The sequence below is a fragment of the Phyllobates terribilis genome, unplaced genomic scaffold (genome assembly GCF_046119375.1).
Source record: "Phyllobates terribilis strain yellow unplaced genomic scaffold, ASM4611937v1 Scaffold_1__5_contigs__length_1240528914, whole genome shotgun sequence".
NCBI lineage: Eukaryota > Metazoa > Chordata > Amphibia > Anura > Dendrobatidae > Phyllobates > Phyllobates terribilis.
In genome coordinates, this window is record NW_027362761.1 from 1030286201 (window position 1) to 1030311054 (window position 24854).

The window sequence follows — 24854 nt, forward strand, 5'->3', positions numbered from 1 at the left end:
AAGTGTTAATGATAGATTTACTGCAAGGTAGTGACAGTCAGCTGCAGATCTTACATATAATACATTTGTCCATTGTGAAGCATCTATAAAAGAGTTGTCCAATTCCACCATCACCCATGTGAGTGACTCCGGAGCAGCTTGTTACTGGAGTGCAGCCTCATGATAGAATACAGGGGAGAGATCAGATGGAAGCCGAGCCCTCCTGACGCGAACCACAGCATCTGTATAGATAACATTCTTATGGCATCTGATAACTGGAATATGCAGGGACAAGTCTACATACAACAACTGCCTGAAAGACACACTGGGCCTGTTCATATAACTGGTAGAAGAGTTTTCATTATTCACTGGTCTCCAGAAACATCTGCACAACACACAAATGTAAGCAATATGCCTTCCACTGGCACCTACTGTTCCCTGCAGCGTCTTACTATGTGCACACTGCACACAATAGTCCCTGGGAGTATTATACAACTAGCAGGACTGTGGCACTAATCACCACATCTGTGCCACCTTCCGGGGTTACTCCCCATATCACAATGGGAGTTCAAGCAGAATAAATCAGGTGTGCCAATAGCACCCATTTTTAAATCTGCACTGATTTGCAGCCATGAACCTCCTCAAAATGACCCCCTGTGACTGCATCTGCCCTCCAGTAGTTCTAATGGTGTTGGTCGAGCATGCTCAGATGCTTCTTATGTAATGAAACATCTGACAGCTGGGTTGTAGCACTGTTCAGCTTTGCTATGCTGAAGATCCCACTAATCCAGCCGAAGGACAGCTCAGCTCAGCTATGCATACATTGGTGAGACTGACCATAATCTGAAGATCTCCGTGAACCACCAATGAAAAGTGGCGTATGTAAATCCTAATGAATATGGTCGAATAGTGGGTCACAGTCACTACATTCAACACCATCAGTGGTCGCCTCATCCATACAAATAAAAAAAATTGTGCATGTTGAGATTGATGGATCTAGGTCTTGATACACACAGGATTGCAGAGAGAGGGGCCAGCAGCACTGAGAAGAAGCCGGGTGCTGTTGTGAAATGTAGCTTTAGCAAATAAGAATAGGACCACCATTCAGCTCTAAAGATGGATACAGAGGGGAAGAAGGAGATTAACAAAGACAAAGGTACAAAAAAAAAAATTATGTTGGGCTTGAACTGTATGTAAACAAAGTCATGTAAAAAATACTGCCATTGTGGGAATAATCTTTTCAGCATGGCATTACATACAGAGTTTGCGATGCAAACCATGTAGAAGATCCAAAAAAAAAAAGTGTAAAGAAAAGACAGATACTTCTTGCTGTTTTATTCTTATTTGCATAAGTAAATACCTTTCCCTAAATTTGGTAAAGTCGTTATAGGAACCACTCCTTAAAAATTAAAAACTCTTGAATTTAAAGTAGAATTTCCACAGCTTTTGCTTTAGTATGCATTTGATTTATATAGACTGCCAAAATTACAGAAAGGATGTCATCAGATGAAATCAGGCAAACTATCTTTTCTGAGACTCCATTCCGGCTTTGGAATTTGTTCCTCCTTAAACAAGGCCTGACACTACGTTACTGTCACACGCAAAATCATATGAGGGTCAGACCCCTTCTCACAAGATCTGCACTTCTATTTGCCTACAACTCTACAGATATTGGCCACAAGTGGTCCTAACTGGGACGTGGGACCTTCATGGTCTGTCAATAGGATTCATCATAAACGTTTGGTAGGTATCAGACTTATGGAATCCCCACTAATCGAAGTAAAGACATTACACTAATTTCAGCCAAACAAGCCAGCACCTATGGGTTCAGCTGAATGAGGGTGCCGACCGACTAATAATCTGGTAAGGTGATAATTGGCATGTCCGATTTCAGACTATCACTTTTTTCTCCTGGAGGTTAGCTGCCGTCAAAGACGTCCATCAGTGGCCTTCTCAGCGAACAGAGGAGCGCTCAGCCAAACAAGCGTTCCCGTGTATGGAAGAGCAGGTGTTATTCTAGAATACCTGCTTTGAAATAAACGCCTAAAAAACAGTGGGCACAGACCTTTAAGGTTCTTTTACACATGCAGGCAGATTTCCTATTTCGAGCGCAAATTGTCAATATAGAAAATAGTTTAGATCTGCAATGCTTCTAGAGAATGCCACGATGCGGGAAAGGTAGCCGTCGCAGAAACAAGCCTTCGGCCCCAGCTCGCACATGTGTATACCATCCTTTACCTAGTGATACAATGCAGCCATTCAGAGCAGGCTAAACAATAGGTACCTGTTTTATTGCACGTGGTAGAAGCGGATTTCTCAAAACCTGTATTGTTCAGCACAAATAATGATCCTGATCTGCACTAGCCGATTATCTGAATGACAAGTAAATACAAGACACAATGGACCCAAGAGTCACAATCCACCTGCACAGGTAACAATGAAAATGTAGGAGGGGGCTCAGTCAATAGATTATCAGTAATTAGCCCACATATGCATGGGATACGGGTGGGGTGGGCTAGAGGAAGCCATACAACTATACCCTAATTTCACTTGTATGTGGCTCATGAACAATGCTCTTTATACGTACAAATCCCTGGGAGAATAAACTATACTAGTTGCCGATTTTCTCACAACTACCAAGTAATAGCAGACCCTCAAAAGTCCAGGAGAAGCAGATGAGCAAGGACCTTATAAAGCCAGAAATTCTAACAATTAGTATTATGGATCTATAGGAGTTCACGCGGCGATGTATAATGGCACCGTATTCTGCCGAACCAGTATCTACGGTGATTGGCCACATTTATTATGCATCACCTGAATGTTACACGTTCACTCTTTTTTTAGTTTAGTGAAGCATGACAAATGTCTGGCAGTCCTTTTTTGTATAGGGAAGCTACAGTGTAAATGTAACAATTGCGCCTTGTGTGAATCTGGTGGTACTATTCAGCAGAGTAACATGTGGATGTCACAGTGTAGAACGAGCTATGAAATGTATTCTGAGAAATGAATTATAGCAATAAACATTGGCGTGCTGCTGGCTTCCTCCCGCAGCAGTACAGAGGCTTGGTGCTGGGGGGGTCATGCACATGTTGCACGTACATGGCCACCACATACCAGATTCATGAGCTCCACGGCTGTCCGACAGCTGTTCATTATCCATTCACATCCATGTAGCAGCCCTTCAAGAGCACAGAGGAAGCATGGCCACGATCGCTATTTACCGCCAAGGTCAAACTGCCTGAGTCCGCACAACACTACGACATGCAGAAATCAAGCGTGGAAAAGGCAATAAGACAGCCCGTGAGCACCAAATGTAGTTTTATAACATACTACATATTTTAGCCAAGTCAAATGGCAAAATGAAGTTTTAAGAGGATTGCCCAACTCAGAAAGTAATCACCCTTCCACAGGGTAAGCATAACTTGCTGAATGCAGAGGTCCTACCGCTAAGACCCCCAGACTCCAAAACCAATAATGTGACATGCCCTATTACAGTGAAATCCAACCTTTCTTATCTTGAGAGACACATTCAGCTTTGATAGAGGCTCACGAGTCACATCCAGAGGCCACAGACACGTGCAATGCAGCTCCTGCTCTCCCTTCCCCAACATTAGTGAAACTCAGAGCCCCAATTACTGGTATAATGACAGCCAACGCTTTCCCATAGAAATAACACCGAGCCAGTATACTTAGATCCAAGGGTTCCTACCTCCGGTATTCTTGCATTATGCACTCCAACCACACTATCACATCCAGATTAAGTACCTCCTCTGACTGGCAGTATCATTGTCCAGCTTAGCACGCACTACATTCATCTCTCATACCGCAAGGCAAGTATATGCGCATCCAGATGTACTCTTCTGTGAGGGCAAATCACAAAGGTCACCATCTGGAAACCTACTAATCCTACCAAGCTGATAGAGAGCCATGACCCACATGTGCCTCCTCAGCCACAGGTTGGGGACCCCTGCCCATTTAGAATGGAGTTGTCGCACTCATTTATTGTCTACGGGACTTCTGTAGACCACCGGCAGTGCTTCGTCATCTCCGGCACTTTCATAAAGCATGAATCCACAGCCACTAATCCAATCTACAGGGTGGGCCATTTATATGGATACACCTACATTAAATGGGAATGGTTGGTGATATCAACTTTCTGCTTGTGGCACATTAGTATATGGGAGGGGGAAAACTTTTCCAGATGGGTGGTGACCATAGTGGCCATTTTGAAGTCGGCCATTTTGGATCCAACTTTATTTTTTTCAATGGGAAGAGGGTTATGCGACACATCAGACTTATTGAGAACAACGGATACTGGAAGCCTGTGCTAGCATTTCTTCTGTGGTGTTGCTATTAGTGTGTCAAGAGTGGGAGAAGAGGGTTACATTGACAATCCAACACAATGGGCAGCACTTTGAACTTTTAAAAAACTCATGAAAGAATAAAGTTACGTTAAAACCAAGCACACCATTGTTTTTCTTATGAAATTCTCAATAAGCGTGATGTGTCACATGACCCTCTTCCCATTGAAAAAAAAAGTTGGATCCAAAATGGTCGACTTCAAAATGGCCACCATGGTCACCACCCATCTGGAAAAGTTTTCCCCCTCCCATATACTAATGTGCCACAAACAGAAAGTTGATATCACCAACCATTCCCATTTAATTTAGGTGTATCCATATAAATGGCCCACCCTGTAGAGGAACATTTCAGAGATCTGTTCTAGACTTTGGTGGTGGCCGAACAGGTGAATATAGGCAACTTCTTTATACCATTTCTTCTCTGTGGCCTTAAGGAACCTGTCACGTTGTACATGCAGTCTGATCTGTGGACAGCATGGAAGCTAAGCAGAATGGTATATAGGTCTGGAATGGAAAAGAATAATTAAAACTTGTATTTTATTCACTTAAATCCCTGGCATTTGTATGCATACAAGTTCAGTGGGCGGTCCTACTAGTGATTGACAGCTAACTCCACATGCACAGTCATACAGGGAAGACAGTCAGGCTGTGTGCCCATGTAGCGTTTTTCAAGCGTTTATGCTGCGGAATTTCCGCAGCGGAAACGCTTGTGAAACGCTAGGTAATCCGCACCCCATGGTCCCCAAGGGGATTCCGCATGTTCTATGCACATGCTGCAGATTTTTCCGCAGCGTTTATGCTGCGTACAAAAATCCGCAGCATGTCATTTAATTTTGCGGAAGTGCAGCGGAACTCCCGCCATTGACTTGCATTGAGACGCACAGAAACCGCGACTGTACATTTTTACAAGCGGCTTCTATGCGTCTCTATGTGCGGATGGTACCCAGTTCTGGAGGAGAGGAGACTCTCATCCAGACCTGGGTACCATTGTACCTGTAAAAAAAGAATAAAATAACAAATAAAGTTTATACTCACCTGTCCGGCGTCTTCTCTCTGAATGCCAGCAGCGCTGAAGGACCTTCGGTGACGTCACAGTCATGTGACCGCAGGCCCTTCACCGCTCTGTCTCGCGATATGCCGGCAGCCGGGAACCAGCCAGGAAGCAGCGCTGCAGCCACGCCGGGGCCTCGGAGGTAAGTATAGCTTAATTTGTTTTAATTTTTACGGTTCACACTGTATAAATCCATGCTATTTGCATGGATTTATACAGTGTGACCTAGTTGTCAAGCACTTTCCAAGTGATGCTATCGCCTGGAAAGTGCTTGTCAATCTGCATGCGGAAACGCATGTGAACCCGCATGTGGATCCGCATGTATTCTGCAGGAAAAACGCATGCACAATCTGGATGCGTTTTTTTCTGCTAGGGAGATGCAGAAATGCTGCAGAAATTTTCTGCTTCATTTCTGCATCGTGGGCACATAGCCTCAGTCACTGAGTAGGATCACCCACTGGACGCCTATACAAACACCAGGAATTTTAATGAATAAAATACAAGTTATACTGAAGGTTTTCTTACAAAAATGTATAACAATCTGATTAGCTCCTCCGGGTCTAGGACATCCTGCCTGCAGATTGTGTGTGCGTACATTACATATATATCCTGGGCTTCTTAGAACTTAAAAGGGCTGACCGAGTTCCTAGTTAAAAAGAAGGAAGCTAGCCTTTTCCCTGACGATGTCTCACGACATAACGTGCCGTCATTCTCAGAGATTTCGGTGGATAAGCACTTATTAGTAGCAGTGTTGCATTTAGAAAATATGGACTAGTGGTGATCCGCCATCTGAGTATGAACTTCTTAATCTTCGTTCTTTGACACACTTCAGTCATGAGCCTGCCCTGAGGATCCTTCAGTGTCCACAGTGACCTCTTCATAGCTATGTGACATGTCCATTTCTCATGGGTTCGCCTGCTGACTGCTCTATAGTATCCAGTGAAAACCCCTTTTAGTCTCCACTGCCATTCTCTGCATGTCATCTCCTCTGATCTTCAGAAGCCCAGCTTCCAGTATGCACCCCTCCCCTTTCCATTCAATTCATGGTGTCCCGCAGAGTCTTCTATTCTTCTCCTAGAACTAGTGACTGGACGAGTTTATCATTCCAGTGTCCTCCTGTGTTTTTGATCTTGCAGAGAAGAAGATACTGAAGCATTGCGAAAATGTGTGACATCTATTAAAAGCAATTTCCATCTGCGGATAACCTTAAAAGGGGTTTTTTACTTCATAGAGAAAATGCTTTCCACATGGCTAGTTTTCTAATGACCATTTCTGCAAGTTCTGCTTGGTGCACGGTGATGTCAGAAGTAGACCAATGATCCCTCCTGTAATGATCTATATACTAGCACTGGATGCCTACGGTAGACTAGATGGTAGAGAGAAGAACCTCTATGTCTACTCGGTGGAGCGTCTGGACTAAGGGAAAACCTATCAGACCCCTCACAGAGCAGACCAGTCTCTCATAGGGCTGGAAGTCTAGAAGGAGCCTTCAGCCACAGGAGATCCTCCTGGACTAATCATCCAGATAACAAAATCATTAGGCTATATTCACATGTGGCATTCTCCTGCATTTTACGCGTGTCATTTATCTACAGTACATATTAATAAAGTTAGTTTTATTCACTAAAAACGCTGAAAAAAAACAACAAGAAAATTGGCATGCTGCAGATTTTCAAAAACCCTGCGGGGCTCAAAGCAGTTAGGAAAAAAGCTGCGTGTGCATGAGATTTCTGATCTCATAGCTGTGCTAGTAATGTAAAACACAGTTTCCTTTCATCAGAAGAGAATATAAGAAAAGAAAAAAAACTGCCATGTGTGAACATAGTCTTAGTACTAGGCTTCATTCAGATGTTTGGGGGTTCTTTTCATAAGTAAAAAAACAGACGGGTTTTCATCAGCATGCTCAAACAGATTTTTAATTTCATCCATTTTTGGTTCAGATGTCCACTTTTAGTATCCGTGTGGCATCCGGTTTTCTTGTATGCAAAAAAAAACCAAAAAACATCTGTTCTCGGTGTCAGCGGCAGCCAGTACTGCAGAGTTACAGCCACGACAGGGTACTGCACATCCGCCACCTATTCAAATCAAGAGGGGGCCTATGTGCAGGACCCGGCTGCGGCCACTATTCCATCCGTAACGGAGCAGTTCTGGCCAACACTGGGAACAACTGATAGTCGGGGGGAGCCAGGTGTCGCACTCCCACTGATCAGTCATTGATGACCTACCTTAATGATATGCCATCAATGTTAAAATCCTAGATATCCCCTTTAAAAATGGACACGTCTGAAGCAAAAAATAATTTTGAGTCCGTTTTTCGTGTGTAGGATTGATTTATTAAATCAAAGTCAAAACAATGGTTATTCTTTAACAATATAGCTACATATTGAAATGGTCAGTAAAATTACTGGTGTTAAAATACAGTTTTGACTAAAGCCATCTTCTATTAATCTGAAGTCTTCTATCATCCCATCACCGTATAGTAGGTACATTGCTAGTCGCTGTAAAAGGAGCACGCGTACAGCCAGTAGTCTGTGTGGGGTTTCCCATATTGTACAACAAGAATAGATGAGGTGGTATATGTAGCTGCATATAACCAGCATGCAAAAAATGTAAAATATCTGTTATAGAAAGCCTAGGCATGTGCTAGAATACAAGACTCTACAAGTGTGTGCATTACCTCCATGCCAGGCTAAGAATGTATGGATCTGGAAAATACAAGGTATGCAGATAAGAAACTAACACATGGCACCGGTATGAGGCACTCAGTGACTAACCTCCGGAGTATGTAAGTGTAGGGACCCCGCCTGCCTCATAAGGACCATCACATTACAGCCGAATATCCGGCAATATTACCAGTAAAATGACACATCCTGAGCACACACACAAGACGTGCAATACTCATCATTTCATAATGTACTAGACATTCAGTATTTGCCTACATGACCCCATATCAGAAACATCCCGAAGTCTATATGCGGCTTCTTATCTAGATGTTTGGCAGGTCCCACTGTTAGTGCACTGTAACAGGTATTATCAACTGTCCACAGTGTAGGTGATAAATGTATGATTGCTGGGGGTCCAACGCAGGAAACTCTACTGATCCCATGAACCAAGGTCTTAAAGCCCCCTGTGTGGAGAGAACAGTAGTTTGCATGTGTGTCCAACAATCCAATGACTTCTATAGGAAGCCATCTACATCAATGCCATAGAAATGAAAGGCGCTTTCACACTTTTGATCAACTAGTTCATAAAATGCAATATAACTAAACAAATGCATGTAAAGGCCAGTGATTAATGACCGTAGCAAAGTAATGACCAGACATTTCACCTGTAGCTTCATCAGGGGTGAATGACGATTGTTCGGCCTATGTCAAGGCAAAAAGAAAATATCAGGCATGTTGAATTTCAACATGTCCGATCCTTCATTCTCATGGGAGATAAGCTACTGCCAGAGGTGCTTGGCAAAGGCTTTGATCTCACATTCTCACACTCTCCATTCAGAATACATCTCCTAAACTAAGGCTATGTTCACATGTCCAGTGATTATCAGTTAGAACGGATCCAGCAGCAATCCATTGACAATAAAGTTGTGCAGACAACTTTTTGTCTCTTTTTAAAAAACTGATTATTACTGGACATGTGAACATAGCCTTACTGTGTATGTGGAGGTTAGGAACACCCGAGAGGTGTTAAGCCAACAGCTACTGATGACCAGCTTTAGAGAAAGGCAAGTTTCCCTTTAAATGCTCAGACTTCATGACCTTCAATGATTCACATTTTCTAGTAACAACCACCACTGGGAAGTGATTCACGTTAGCTAGAATGATTGCTGGTGAATCACACACTACAAAAATGGTAACTACATACACCACCGAGAGGAACATCGAAAAAGAGGGCTCTCAGTAAGCAGGAGGAGCACCAAGACAAAAGGGATTTAGGAGACAGGTCTCTACAGGGAAGAAGAAAATGGGACAATTATTAACATTTGTCTCCCGTCCGTGTAGTAAAACAATATTAAGGAAATGGGCTCCTGACAATAATGAATGCGCTTTACAATCCATAATCCTTCATCCTAAAAGATCGGTGAGGAGAGGCAGGAAATTACTTTCTTAGGAAGTTACTTGCTGGGTAAAACTCACAAGGACAAGAGCAGAACAAGACAGATACAGTGGGGAAAATAAGTATTTGATACACTGCCGATTTTGCACGTTTTCCCACCTTCAAAGAATGGAGAGGTCTATAAGGCTTTGTGACCACGATGCAGAAATGCTCCGGATTTTTTCCTGAGCGTTTCTGCATCTCCCTGGCAGAAAAAAATGCATGCGAATTGTACATGTGTTTTCCTGCCAGGGACAGGCGGAAATGAAGCGTTCTTCACATGCATTTACGCATGCGGGTGTCAAGCGCTTTCCAAGCGATTTTAGCATCACCTGGAAAGTGCTTGACAACTTGGTCACACTATATAAATATAGTGTGACCCGAGAGAATGTCAAAAAATAAAAAATAAACCTATACTTACCTTCCGATGGCCCCCCGAGACTTGCTGCGCTTGTTCCTGACTGCCGGCAGATCGCGGTACGCTGTACTGAAGGACCTGCCGTCACATGAATGTGACGTCACCACAGGTCCTTCAGTCCTGCGCGATCTGTCGGCAGCCAGCACAGGGAAGGAGTTCTGGGCTGTCGGAAGGTGAATATAATCTTTATTTTTTATTTTATTCTTTTTTTTCTTACAGCTTTTAGGGTACCTGGGTGTGGAGGAGAGTCTCCTGTCCTCCACACCCGGGTACCATCCGTACATTAAAACGCGCCAATTACGCAAGTACAGATGCAGTCTTGCGGAATTGGCGCGTTCTAATGCAAGTCAATTGCGGCGAAAACGCAGCACTTCCGCAAATTAATTGGTAGTGCTGCGTTTTTTTCCGCAATGATAATCCGCAGTGGAAATTTCCGCAGCATGTGCACAGCACATGCGGATTATCATTGGGGGACATGGCAGGCCTTCTACCAAGCGTTTTTTAAGCGTTTTTGCCGCTGCGGAAACGCTTAAGAAACGCATTGTGGGCACACAGCCTTATTTTTATCTTAGGTGCACTTCACCTGTGAGAGACAGAATCTAAAAATAAAAAACAGAAAATCACATTGTATGATTTTTACATAATTAAATTGCATTTTATTGCATGAAATAAGTATTTGATCACGTACCAACCAGCAAGAATTCTCACAAGCCTGGAATCAGCCCAGAACTGCACAGGAGGACCTGGCCAATGACCTGAAGAGAGCTTGGACCACAGTCTCAAACATTACCGTTACTAACTCATTATGCCGTTATGGATTAAAATCTTGCAAGGCACTCAAGGTCCACCTGCTCACGCCAGCACATGTCCAGGACCGTTTGAAGTTCGCCAATGACCATCTGGATGATCCAGTGGAGGCAAGGGAGAAGGTCATGTGGTCAGATGAGAACAAAATAGAACTTTTTGGTATCAACTCCACTCGCTGTGTTTAGAGGAAGGAGGACAAGTACAACCCCAAGAAACATCAAACTTTGGGGGTGCTTTTCTGCAAAGGGGACAGGATAACCACACAGTATTGAAGGGAGGATGGATGGAGTCATGTATCACGAGATTTTGGCTAACAACCTCCTTCCCTCAGTAAGAGCATTGAAGATGGGTTGTGGCTGGGTCTTCCAGCATGACAATGACACAAAACACACAGCCAGGGTAACTAAGGAGTGGATCCTTAAGAAGCATTTCAAGGTCCTGGAATGGCCTAGCCAGTCTCCAGACCTGACCCCAATAGAAATTCTTTGGAGGGAGCTGAAACTCAATGTTGACCAGCGACAGCCCCAAAACCTGAAAGATCTGGAGAAGATCTGTATGGAGGAGTGGGCCAAAATCCCTGCTGCATTGTGTGCAAACTTGGTCAAGAACTACAGGAAACATCTGACCTCTGTAATTGCAAATAAAGGTTTCTGTGCCAAATATTAAGTTCTGTTTTACTATTGTATCAAATATTTATTTCATGCAATAAAATGCAAATTAATTAAGTAATAATCATACAACGTGATTTTCTGGATTTTTTTCTTTTAGATTCTGTCTCTCACAGGTGAAGTGTACCTACGATAAAAATTACAGACCTCTCCATTCTTGTAGGTGGGAAAACTTGCAAAATCGGCAATGTGTCAAATACCTCTTTTCCCCACATTATGTTATACATGACGGACACCACGCTAACAAATAAGACTGGGTCCTTGTCTCAATCCAATTAAATCTAATTCTTTTTACCAAATAAACATAAAGGGAGATGCATGATTGTGGCACAATGTCCAAGCAGTCTGCCAGTCTCTACCCAGTGCAGCGGATGCCAACATTCATCAGCAGGGCACACATCCTGTTGATGGATACAGAGAAGGGCTTTTGGGAACGTCATGTTGTCCTGCCATTGTTTTTTGCCACTTTTATGTTCAGAAAGCTTGATAAACATATAGCACTGTGTCCATTTGTTCCAATACAGACGCATGTGTCTGAAAAAGTTCTCAGGAGACTTGAGAAATATGGCGGGTCAGCCCGATTATGATGTATTTACTCAAAAAACTGTACAGTAAATGGATATTAGCACGCACATTTTCTGTGTTTGCGCTTTAATTTTTCCTCCCCTTCCTAAGAGAGCTATCATTTTTTTCCTATCATAGCCATATGAGGACTTGGGGTTTTTTTGCGGGGTGAGATGTTCTTCTGAATGACACTAGTCATACACTATAGTGTACTGAAAAATGATAAAATAATTAAAATGTGGGAAAATGGTAAAAAAAAAATAAACAACACGCAATTTCGCTATTGTTTTTAAAGGTTTATTGTGCAGTGAAAATGACCTGGCCGTTTGGTTCTTTAGGTCAGCACAATTCTGGCTATACCAAAACTTTTAGGGTTTTTTTTTCTAGGGTTAAAAATCAAAACATTGTATATAAAAAAAAAAAAAACAAACAAACAACACAACACATTGGGGTTTGCGTTGCCATTTTATGAAACCTGCCAGATGGACCTGTATTGGATCCACAGAGGTTACACTAGGTGAGTATGTCTCATTTTAAGACCATCCCTGCCCATTGTCAAATCTGTGCAGAGGCTGGACAATATCTTTAAAGGGCTCAACGAATGCCATAGTGAACAGTATTATATTACTATATATAGAACCCGTTCTACGCCCGGGTGGCGAGCATTTTTATTGGTATATGGTCTCCCACGCTGGTATGTGCTGCCCCCCCCTCCTGGTATTTGTGCTGCCTCCACCATCCTATCCCGGTATGCATGGCACCCCTCACCCTCAATCCCAGTATGCATGGCACCCCTCACCCCCAATCTCGGTATGCATGGCACCCCTCACCCCCAATCCCAGTATGCATGGCACCCCTCACCCCCAATCCCGGTATGCATGGCACCCGTCACCCCCAATCCCGGGTATGCATGGCACCCGTCACTCCCAATCCCAGTATGCATGGCACCCCTCAACCCCAATCCTGGTATGCATGGCACCTCATTCCAATTCTGGTATGTATGGCCTCCTCATCCCAGAAACCTGGTATGCATGGCACCCCTCAACCCCAATCCTGGTATGCATGGTACCCCATCCCTCATCCCTATCCTGGTATGTATGGTATCCCTCATCCCCAATCCCGGTATACATGGCACCCCTCTTCCCCATCCCGGTATGCATGGCACCCCTCATCCCTATCCTGGTATGCATGGCCTCCTCAACCCCCCCAATCCAGGTATGTGTGGTACCCCCTCATCCCCCCAATCCTGGTATGTGTGGTACCCCCTCATCCCCCCAATCCTGATAAGTGTGGCACCCCTCATCCCCCCAATCCTGGTATGTGAGGTACCCCTCACCCCCCAATCCTGGTATATGCATGGTCCCCTCACCTAACAATCTTGGTATATACATGGTCCCCTCACCCCACAATCCTGGTATGTGTGGCCCCCTCATCACTTTCACACTGTACACACATACAAAAAAAAATAAACAGTTATACTCCCCTTTCTTCTCTATGCTCCAGCCCTGCTGCGTCCTGTTCTGCCGGAGGCCGGGGAAGGAGTGCAGCGCCATTTTGCTGAAGACACACTGTAAATGTGTCTTCAGTAAAATGGCGCCGGATAGCGCTATGCACATGCGCCGATCCGACGCTTCACTCCTGCCCCGGTCTCCGGCGAAGAGAAGCGTCACGGCAACGCTCCTCCTGGTCAGGTAAGTATGGCGCCGGAGGTTGCGGTATGCATTCAGTGTCTACGCATACTGCGATCTCCGGCGCCATACACCTCTCTTACCTTTAACGGCTGAATGCCTGCTTCTGTCTGGAGCCAGACTGCACGTCACACATGCGCATCTATCGAGGCTTCAGACAGACAGAGGGACGCATCCCTCGTTATATTATAGATATACTCTACACCATAATTATTTGGTCCCTAAAGCTGGCCATAGACAGTACAAGGAGAACAGCAGCTCAGCAGAGTATTATTATTATTATTATTTATTATTATAGCGCCATTTATTCCATGGCGCTTTACATGTGATAGGGATATACATAACAAAAGCATTTACATAATCTTAACAAAACGAGTCAGCGACTGGTACAGGAGGAGCGAGGACCCTGCCCGCGAGGGCTCACAGTCTACGAGGGATGGGTGAGGATACAGTAGGTGAGGGTAGAGCTGGTCGTGCAGTGGTGTTTACTGCAGGTTGTAGGCTTGTCGGAAGAGGTGGGTCTTCAGGTTCCTTTTGAAGGTTTCCACGGTCGGCGAGAGTCTGATATGTTGGGGTAGAGAGTTCCAGAGTAGGGGGGAAGCACGGGAGAAATCTTGTATACGAGTGTGGGAGGAGGAGATAAGAGGAGAGTAGAGCAGGAGATCTTGTGAGGATCGGAGGTTGCGTGCAGGTAAGTACCGGGAGACTAGGTCACAGATGTATGGGGGAGACAGGTTGTGGATGGCTTTGTATGCCATGGTTAGAGTTTTGAACTGAATTCTCTGGGCAATAGGGAGCCAGTGAAGGGATTGACAGAGAGGAGAGGCCGGGGAATAGCGGGGGGACAGGTGGATTAGTCGAGCAGCAGAGTTTAGGATAGATTGGAGAGGTGCAAGAGTGTTGGAAGGGATGCCACGGAGCAGGAGGTTGCAGTAGTCGAGGCGGGATATGATGAGGGCATGCACTAGTGTTTTTGCAGAGTCTTTGCTGAGGAATGCACGGATCCGGGAGATGTTTTTGAGTTGGAGTCGGCAGGAGGTGGAAAGGGCTTGAATATGTGGTTTGAAGGAGAGATCAGAGTCCAGGGTTACCCCAAGGCAGCGAGCTTGTGGGACTGGGGAGAGTGAACAGCCATTGATGTTGATGGATAGGTCAGATGGGGGATGTGAATGAGAGGGTGGAAAGATGATGAACTCTGTTTTATCCATGTTGAGTTTTAGAAACCTGTCGGAGAAGAAGGATGAGATGGCGGACAGACATTGTGGGATTCTGGTTAGTAGGGAGGAGATATCGGGTCCAGAGAGGTAGATCTGTGTGTCGTCAGCATAGAGGTGATACTGAAAGCCGTGAGACTCTATGAGCTGTCCCAGGCCGAAGGTGTAGATGGAGAAGAGCAGGGGTCCTAGAACTGAACCTTGGGGGACACCGACAGATAGGGGGCGAGATGAGGAGGTGGTGCGTGAGTGGGAGACGCTGAATGTCCTGTCTGTTAAGTATGAGGAGATCCAAGATAGAGCCAAGTCCGTGATGCCAAGAGATGAGAGAATCTGGAGTATCAACCTGTAGCGCAATAGCCAATGCCAATCAGCAAAAGTACATGGTCAATGGCCACACAATCCATTGAAATGCCCTAGATCGACTGTTTTGCATATTTTATATAATGACTGCAGCCAGTTTGGCTTAAAAATATGAAGAATTTTATTACAGAGCACACGGAGACTGAAATCTGTGAATGTCAAAATGTGATCATCTAGAAATTAAGAGGTACAGTTCAAGCTGTTCTACTGGGCCGGAAAAATCCAAAGCGCCATTTACCCAATGCACCTAGTTATGTGGTCTCCGCTGTAACCAGGTCAACAAATACCGATGGGGAGTAGCAGAGAGGCCGCAGTGGAAGTAAGGAAGGTGGATTGTGTTATTTCTAAAACAAACAAGCCTTTGTAAAAAAAATTATATGTGAAAAACACTTTAAAGGGGGTTTCCAAGGTGTTGTTATTGATGACCTATATTTAGGGGAGGTCTTCAATATAAAATTGGTGGATGTCTGACAACAGAGATCCCCACTGATCAGCTGTCTGCAGCTCCTGAGTCCAGAGCCAGAACAGCGCCAAACACTGCATAGTGGTGGTGCAAGGGTACTGCAATTCAGCTTCCACGCCAATGAAGTCATCTTTAAAGGAGGCCTAAAAGTTATCATTGCTTGGCAGAATATCCCCTTGTGTACACAGGGATATGCTGCTGTCAACGACGGGAGAACGATTGTCATTGCTTGGAGAAAGTGGTCTGAAACGAGCACTGGTCGCCTTCACACCTAGTATGCCCATGTAAAAAGGCCCATACTCCAGACAATCTACAGACATCTCACCCAGAAAATATGAGTTCAACACCTATCACATCCCCTCAATGACAAATGACAGCAAAATTTCTTGTATTTTGGTGCCGATTATATATTTATTTCAGACATACTATTTTTTAGCAATATTATATGACTATACATATGTGTAATATACATATACACATATGTATACATATAATATAGCTAAAAATAGTTATGTATGAGATGAATATATAATCAGCATCAAAATACAGATAATACAATATCACCTAAGATTATATACGTACGTTTGTGTGTGTTAGAAAAACATATATTACAATATATATTATACACACGTATATAACCTTAGGTAATACTATCTTGGAATCTTAGTTTTGTTTTTCAAATTTATATTATAAAAAAAAAAAAAACACCACCACACACTTTTCCAATAAGATCTTTAACAGGCTCAGTGGTGCATCATCCTACCTGCTCCTGGGGAGAAACATGGACTCTTTGATGAACACAGAACCAGAAAGAAGGATATACCAGCAACTTCCAATATCATCTGGGCTGCAAGAAGAAAAAGGGGCAATAAATATCAGAATAAATGCAGTAGTTCACATAAGAGACATTGTGGTCATCAACCTACAATAATGAAATCTCCCATTATTAGAAGTGCAAACAGCGCGCAGCCACTCATGATGTGGACACTAACACGAAATGATGACTTCTAAAATGACCGGCGGGATTACACAAGACCGGCTTTACCAAAGGCAGCGCTAGACAGGAAGCGAAACCGCCAAGTTGTGGATTTTTTTGCATTTCCTGAGCTTCTTATTTGAATTTTGGCCATTTTTCAGTACTTTGCCTACAATTTAGCTGATGAGTAAAAATGCAGAGAGTGTTAACAAGTTCCAATAAAGAGGAAGCAACAATGTGGTTAAGCCCCATATGGACACGCGCTGCCGGAGACCCTAACATGCTGGAGCTCCACCTAGTGGACACAGCAGGGCACCCCACGTATAGGGACGGCAGTATGCTACAGGGATACACAATGTGGGTGCTGTCTACAAACTGATATGTTTAATGTAACCTGCTGGGAAGGTGCCATGGTAGTGTATCCAGAGAACAGCACACACATTACCTCCCGCAATGACGTCAGTACTGGACAAAGGCTCCTTTATACAGCTCCTGATTACAGCTTATTCAGGCCAGAAAGCCAGCTACTAGAAAAAGACCAACTCCCATGCCAGCTACGAGAATGGTCACATAACCGGCGCTTCATACAATGCACCTAAACAGATTGCTCGTCCAATCGGTCCACAAAAGGCAGCAGAAATCCACTAATCTCCGACCACTACATCCCCCAAGAGAAAATTACGCTTTATTTTTCATTCTTTTAACACTAAACACAATGGGAAATGGGTTGAAAAAAAAAGAAATTGCAACAATTAAAATCAAAAATTAAAATGTTGTTTGGAATTATGAAAAAAGTATCGGCTTCTTCCTCCAGCTAAAGCCTCACTCTTGTCCATGGGCTGGGTCTGGTGCTGCAGCCGGGTACCATTAATGGTGCTCATAAACCTTAGATGACAGCCGGCAGAAAGCAATGGGTCTACTGCCGCCATATACAGGAACGCTCGGCTCATGTCCTCTCCTCTGGTAATGACTTATCTGCCTGGAGAACAGATGGGTCAGATTCAACCCGCTTCATCCTCATCATTCCCCACATCTACTGTTGGGGGAGAGTCGGGGGGCCCCTACAAGCAAACCTTACAGGTTTTCTTTACACTAAGTTCTAAAATATTTAAAAAAATATTGTGTATTAAAGAAAATGTAAAACTGACACAAAAATCGTAATGTTTTTCTCTTTGCCATAAAATGTACAAAAAAAAAAGTGTGAAATTACCCACAAGTGAACAAAGCCGAGTGGCAATAGCAGACAGTGCATGGAAAAGCTTCCTATACGGGACACCTCTGGGCTGAATTTACACACAGCTTTTTGCTTTTTTCCTATAATTCCTTCTATAGGGCTTGAGAAGCACCAGAAACACACATTATAATTAGAACTAAAAAAAAAAAATCACCTCTTAAAAAAAAATTATATATAAAAATACATGAAAGATGAAACCCAAAGTTTTTACAAGTGTCTAAAATAAATGAAAAAAATTGTGTTTGTGAAGGAGGCTGTAAAGGAGTTTTCCAAGACAATGATGACCTATTGTAAGGACCGACATCTAGAACTCTCAAGTCCCCCATACACAGACTAATCTTGGCTGAACTCGTTGATATCGATGGGTCTGGCCAAAAGTATAATGTGTATTGGGCGCTGGCCGACTAATAGGAGAGATGTCGATCCGGCTTGCCCATTTTTGGACTGCCAATCGCATTGTTCTCCTGGAGATAAACCACCGGCCAAAGTGTCAACCGGCAGCTTCCTCACACAGGACACAGGAGAATGTGGCCGAACGAGTATTGCCGTGTATGGGAGGGTCGGCTGAGATGGCTGTCGGCTGAACGCCATTTCATTTGTACAGCCGGCCTTGCTGATCAGCTGTTCATAGTGGCAGGATGTACACAGGTGTATGGAAATCACGTATGGAGCTCAGTACACAGCATAGTGGCCACTCCCGGTACTGCAGACTGGCTCCTGCTCATTGGAATAATTGATGTGGATGGTCCCTGCTTTTCATTTTCTTCAATACAATAATATACAGCAAAAAATGAAAAGCATCCTGCCCATGTGAACGGACGCCCTTATATACCATGGAACGGGTGACATTCATGGGTTAAGCTGATGCAATGTTGACATGATGGCCGGCAGGCCTGCACTTTAACAAATATAAAAATACAGTAACAATGAAGAGAAGCAGAGATGGAGATGTGAGACATCCTGCAATTCTACTTTCAAGATTGCATTGGAAAAGCCATTTCAGAACGATTAGCTTGTAGCCAGAGCCGCACGCTGTGCTCCTGCACACGTGACCCGGCTGATACAAAAAGGATGACGACATCGTCAGACTATTATGTTCATCAGCCCACAAGAAGCCTGTCATTAGCAGCGAGCACCACTGCTCTCCTCACTATGGGAATAAAAGCCCCTTTTGCTTGATGATTCGGTTACTCAATGGTCACAAAACCCTGATGTATGAGGATCGGAGAGATCTGACCTACAGATAAGAGACCTGGCATCTGGTTATATCAGCCATTCTGCATTCTGGCCAGTCCCATCATATAGCAGTGATCGGGCGTACATTCTCTATGCTGGCGGCTTTATTTTATGCCTGTTCATTGGAGATGTGCGATTATAAATAGAGAAGGGGAAACGAGATGAAAAAGGGCAATATGATGTTATATACGGTATACACCAGCAATCTCTCACTACATCCGGCTTTCATCATAGGTGGTGTCTGCAGTGCTCATCTTATATTCGGTTTACTACGGCTACATCCACATCTAAGAACAAGTATTTTTCAAATATGAAATTTCCCATAAGCTGCTCTACAGGAAACGAGAAAAGAAACCACATGAAAAACAAGAACTGTGTAAAGAAAGCATATAAGGGTTTTCCAGTTCCAGAAATTGGTGGTATATCTATCTGCAGGATATAAAACTGTTTTTTACATTGGGGGTTTCAGAGTTTTCCCACGACACAAGAATGGAGGGGCTGCAGCATTGCCAACTTTACCAATGTATACTCTGTGCATCACACACAGGAGGTGTATGCCATAAATACTGTCTATATACTCTGTCCCGTTTTGTCTACATCGTGTTATTCAATACATGTGTCGCCACACAAGAGCTCAGGGGCAGGGCCGTCCCCCCGCGGGAGCTCAGGGGCAGGGCCGTCCCCCCGCGGGAGCTCAGGGGCAGGGCCGTCCCCCCGCGGGAGCTCAGGAGTGCTACAGCTTATATAAGCTTGTTTCTCTTAGGATGTCCAAGTTTTATAGCTCCTACTAACTTTAATCCATGAAGGAAAACTAGAGGAAGGAGACCAGATTGATATCACTGCTGTCCATTTTTGTCAACCTTCTTTCATAAATGTTTTCGAGGGCAAATGGTGTATGTGGATGGGGCGATGTTGGAGAACGGTAAGGAATAAAGTCACTTTTACAAAGACGGATAGCGCAAGAGCATTAGTAAGAGCTCATGTTTGTGATCATAGCCCCATGTAAATCAGGCGATCACACCTTTTATGTGGATGTAAGATACGGTAACTGTTGTCAGCCAAACATCCTCACATATACTGTATGGGGCCAGCTTACCACTAAAACGGGTTCTCCAAACATATAGGTCATCAATACTAGATTTGGGAAGCTCTGACACCTGGCACCCTACCACCAGCTGTGTATTGGGTACTGCTGATCAGGTCATATTTTTCATTTTTTTACAGACCTGCGGAGTTTGGCTCCATACACTGTTTACATCCGACCACTGCTAAAGCTGCTGGCAGCTGATGGGCGAGGGGTGTTGGATCCCACCAATATGACATTGATACACTGTGCAGTGTGTTTCAGCAAAGCATGCATGTGTTCTCAATGGGGAGGTGGGAGTACGCAATGACTAGACACTTCTGACAACAGTATCTCCTGCAAGAAGAAAAAGTTTGAGTGTTGTTCTTTCACTCCCCTGGCATTCTTTGACAGAAGAAATTCAGTAGACCCCAGTGGCATCATTCTAGGGGGGATGGGGCTGATGACTCTCGGCAAACAATAGCCCTTCATATCTTGCAGAAAACATCTGAAGACCATGGCTGATTTACTGCAGTGCAGGGCTGGCATGGCTCCAGCACAACTTTGCCAACTGCCTGCTTAATAGGAGGTATAATACACCTTTGGGAAGAGTGAAGAAGCAATAGAGCGGCCCTTCTGCAGAAGCCCTTTGCATTATTAAATATCCTCCTGGATGACTTTCATGTTGTCTTCTGGAACGGGCAAGGAGAAAGGAGAGATCCGTCAAACGTCGGTATGCTGGCACGTCCTCCTCCCAGACCTGTCTTACTCACACTTGCTGTCCTCAATCCAACAAGCAGATATTTCGGCACATTTTTAGCACAGTTTTTAACCATAAAATGATTAATTCATACTTGTCAAACATGAAGCAATAAAAAAAGAGATAGAGCGAGCTAAGCCGGATGTATAACTGGATGACTGATAATACTGCACAATATACTGGAGAATAATGCCAGTGTCACAGGGAAGTTCCTGCACCGGAGGGGACTGTGGGCTGCGAACAAGGGATAACAGAAGCTACGGTTCAAACAGCGCGCCTGCCCACGTAGGAGAGGACAGGTATGGGGACACATTGGGGGAAGCACTCAGTACCAGCCAACGCAATTAGATAAATAATAATAATATTTATTTTTATACAGCGCCAACATATTCCGCAACGCTTTACATACATTATCATCGCTGTCCCCATTGGCAGGGCCGGTGTCAGCACCCGGCGCACCCGGGCAAATGCCGGGGCCCTGAGCAGGCAGAGGGGCCCACTGGCGGTCGCGCACCCCGCTGGGCTATGGGCGGAGGAGAGCGGTGTCAGCGCCCGCCCTTCTCCGCCGCTTGCTCAGGGCCCCGGCAGCTGGATACTTACCTCTCCCCGTGCCTCCGCAGATCAGCTGTCTTCCTGCTCTGCGCTCCCTGTGACGTCTCAGGTCAGAGGGCGCGGTGACGCCTTTACACCGCGCCCTCCCCTGAGCCGTCACAGGGAGCGCTGAGCGGGAAGACGGACCCGAGCAGCGGGCAGCAGGTAGCAGGTGAGGAGAAGGGAGGTGAGTATTTGATTTTTTTTTTTTAATGTATGGAGGCATGGGGCAGTATAAAGAGAAGGGGGGGGGTACATCCTGCATGGGGCATTATAAAGAGGGGGGGGGGGTGACATCCTGTATGGAGCATTATGTGGGGGGTAACAGCCTGCATGGAGCATTAAAAGGGGGGGCCTGTATGGGGCATTACGTGGGGGGACAGCCTGTATGGGGCATTATGTGGGGGGTAACAGCCTGCATGGAGCATTATAAGGGGGCACAGCCTGCATGCAGCATTATATGGGGGCCAGTATCCTGTATGGAGCGTTATAAGGGGACCGGTATCCTGTATGGAGCGTTATATGGGGGCCAGTATCCTGTATGGAGTTTTATAAGGGGACCAGTATCCCGTATGGAGCGTTATATGGGGGCCAGTATCCTGTATGGAGCTTTATAAGGGGACCAGTATTCAGCATGGAGCCTTATATGGGGGCCAGTATTCCGTATGGGGGCCAGTATTCCGTATGGAGCCTTATATGGGGGCCAGTATTCCGTATGGAGCCTTATATGGCGGCCAGTATTCCGTATGGAGCCTTATATGGGGGCCAGTATTCCATATGGAGCCTTATATGGGGGCCAGTATTCCGTATGGGGCCTTATATGCGGGCCAGTATTCCTTATGGGGCCTTATATGGGGGCCAGTATTCCGTATGGAGTGTAATATGGGGGCCAGTATTCCGTATGAAGCGTTATATGGGGGCCAGTATTCCGTATAGAGCCTTATATGGGGGCCACTATTCTGTGTGGAGCGATTCACCGGTTTCTGAGCTATTGTGGAATTTACAATAGATATCACTCATGTAATGTAAGAAGTGAAATATTTGCATTGTAATTATATATATATATATATTTCTCCGCCGTATCTCTGCATCATGAATCGTGGTATGTGTTAAAGGGGCCCACTGAGACTTTCGCCCGGGGCCCAGAAAAACCTGGAGCCGGCCCTGCCCATCGGGGCTCACAATGTAAATTTCCTATCAGTTGGTCTTTGGAGTGTGGGAGGAAACAAGAGAACCCGGAGGAAACCCATTGGGAGAACATCATACAAACTCCTTGCAGATGTTGTCCTTGGTGGGACTTGAACCCAGGACCCCAGCACTGCAAGGCTGCAGTGCTAACCACTGAGCCACCGTGATAAAGGAGGCATGCTGGATCTGAGCCTCCGATGACAGCGCTACACGAGTTACCTGCACACCCTGCAGTGGGACAATTCTTGGGCTGAAGAGAAACAAGTCCTGGCAATGAATGGGTAACCAGTGCTATAAATGAGGCATCCGGCAGGGTGCACCACCCGTATCGCAGCATCTGGTACAGACGTAGGTTGGCTCTAACTATTGTGATCTCAGGCCCCGTAAGTAATGATCAGTAGAGATGTGCAAAAAGATCTGCAGGACCCTAGTCCAGCGTTATGTCTGTAGTGCCTGGCCACCGAATCCGAATAAGGGCCCTTTGATCTGCCACCAGCCGGCATCCTTGCGTCTGATTAGTCGGTCCGGTATGGACCGTGTATGCTGCACCCCAATCATTACATCTAGTCCCACGTACAAATCAGAAAAGGATCAGGGGACGCCGCTGGTAGGGGAAAGTTCACAGGGCTCTGGCCCGTTGACCATAGGTTACCAATGAGGTTGCTAGACCACTGTATAGGGTTGGAAAAGTGTCCTATCCTTTCCTTAAAAAAAAAAAGTTAAACCAACACATGAAAACAATGGAGGTCAAAAGGACACTTGTGGCCTCGCCGTGTCAATGTGGACTATGGCTTTGTCTGACATGCACTGGGAGCTTTTCTGGGGCAAATTCAGAGTATTCTCACGTAGTCGATGTGGGCCGCGCTTAGGGCCGAAGTGGTTAGTCTTTTTCATCATTACTGCTCGGTTTGTAGGGTCTCCCACAAGCTGAAGAGCCCCTATAGTGATGGACAGAGTGTAATGCCTATAGCTCCTTATTAGTGACATCATCATACCTGACCAACCTGTGTACTAGAGGTGACATTATTCTACTTATTACCGCCAACAAGAAAGGGAACCGCCAGTCATGAAGATCTGCTTGTCCCCCGCTCTGTGGCTGCCGCAAGGTCGTAAATTAACTGTTTGGCCACACACATGACACCATCTTGATAAATGGAAGCAATTTTTTTGTTTCTATTGCCATAAACCTATGTGGATATATTAATCAATCCCACAGAAGTAAGACGATGATGAGTCAGTGAGGAAGCATTACAGACTGGATTACCTAATGACAGGTCATCGCACGGAGGTGGCAGATGTAGATGTCATCACATACGTCACAGGAAGCACAGTCAGTGCTAGGACCATCGTACACCCCTCACACCATACTACCTGTACCCTGCCCAGTGGTCGCCCTGAAGCGGAGGGGGAAGAGGTTTCATACGCAGCTTGACTGGACAACACTCTAGCTGACCAATAAGCAACCAAAAATATCCTACATGTACAAACCTCAGAAACAGACAGGACTGCACAATAAATAATAGTTTACAGACTTGGATAGGGGCCTTTCCCATTGCGTTTTGCCCCTTTAAAAGGGATTTAGCCCCCTGACACAGCCATAGAGCACAATGAGGCGAAAGATCAAATGGACGCCTCTAGAACTTCTTCCAACAGTAAACTAGCAGACTACTCTTTGGGACCATCTAGACACACATACAGAGTGAATTGATTATTTTTTCCCCTTTAAGTGTATCAGTGAAGTCTATGGCCCGATGTCAGTGTGTAACCACGTACTATCTATAAAATATCTGTAACACACCGAATACATGTCTGCAAACTGAAATTCTGGTCTGGCTTTTATCCCAAGTCATATGTGGCAAGGCTCGATAAAGGGTCTATGATGACATTTAGGATTGCTACTTCCAAAAGGTGGCGCTAGAGTTCTAGTCCTCTTCCTCTCCTAAAAGGCAATTTGCATATTTAATTTCCCAGAGGAGCATTGCATGGCCTTTAAGTCTCTTTACACTGGCATGTCACGCTCCACAAGGAGAGATGTTACCCTTTAGATCCAAGTCAGAGGCCTCTCTCTCATGTAGTGAAATCAGAACTCATGCTTTGCACTGATAAGGGGCAACACCCCGAAACAAGTGTCT

At 44.9% G+C, this 24854-nt stretch overlaps 1 protein-coding gene across 13 annotated transcripts in view; it reads right to left on the reverse strand.

Moving 5' to 3' along the window:
* The window catches only part of LOC141157366 (rap guanine nucleotide exchange factor 2), a 238778-nt gene that overhangs the window by 110808 nt on the left and 103116 nt on the right, over positions 1-24854 (reverse strand). For 12 of the 13 annotated variants that reach the window (XM_073644607.1, XM_073644521.1, XM_073644550.1 and 9 more), the window contains exon 4: positions 16438-16521. In XM_073644607.1, the coding sequence (XP_073500708.1) occupies positions 16438-16521 (84 nt within the window). Of the gene's footprint in view, positions 1-16437; positions 16522-16600; positions 16626-24854 lie in introns of those variants that run through there. The other variant, XM_073644633.1, reaches the window with a different exon arrangement.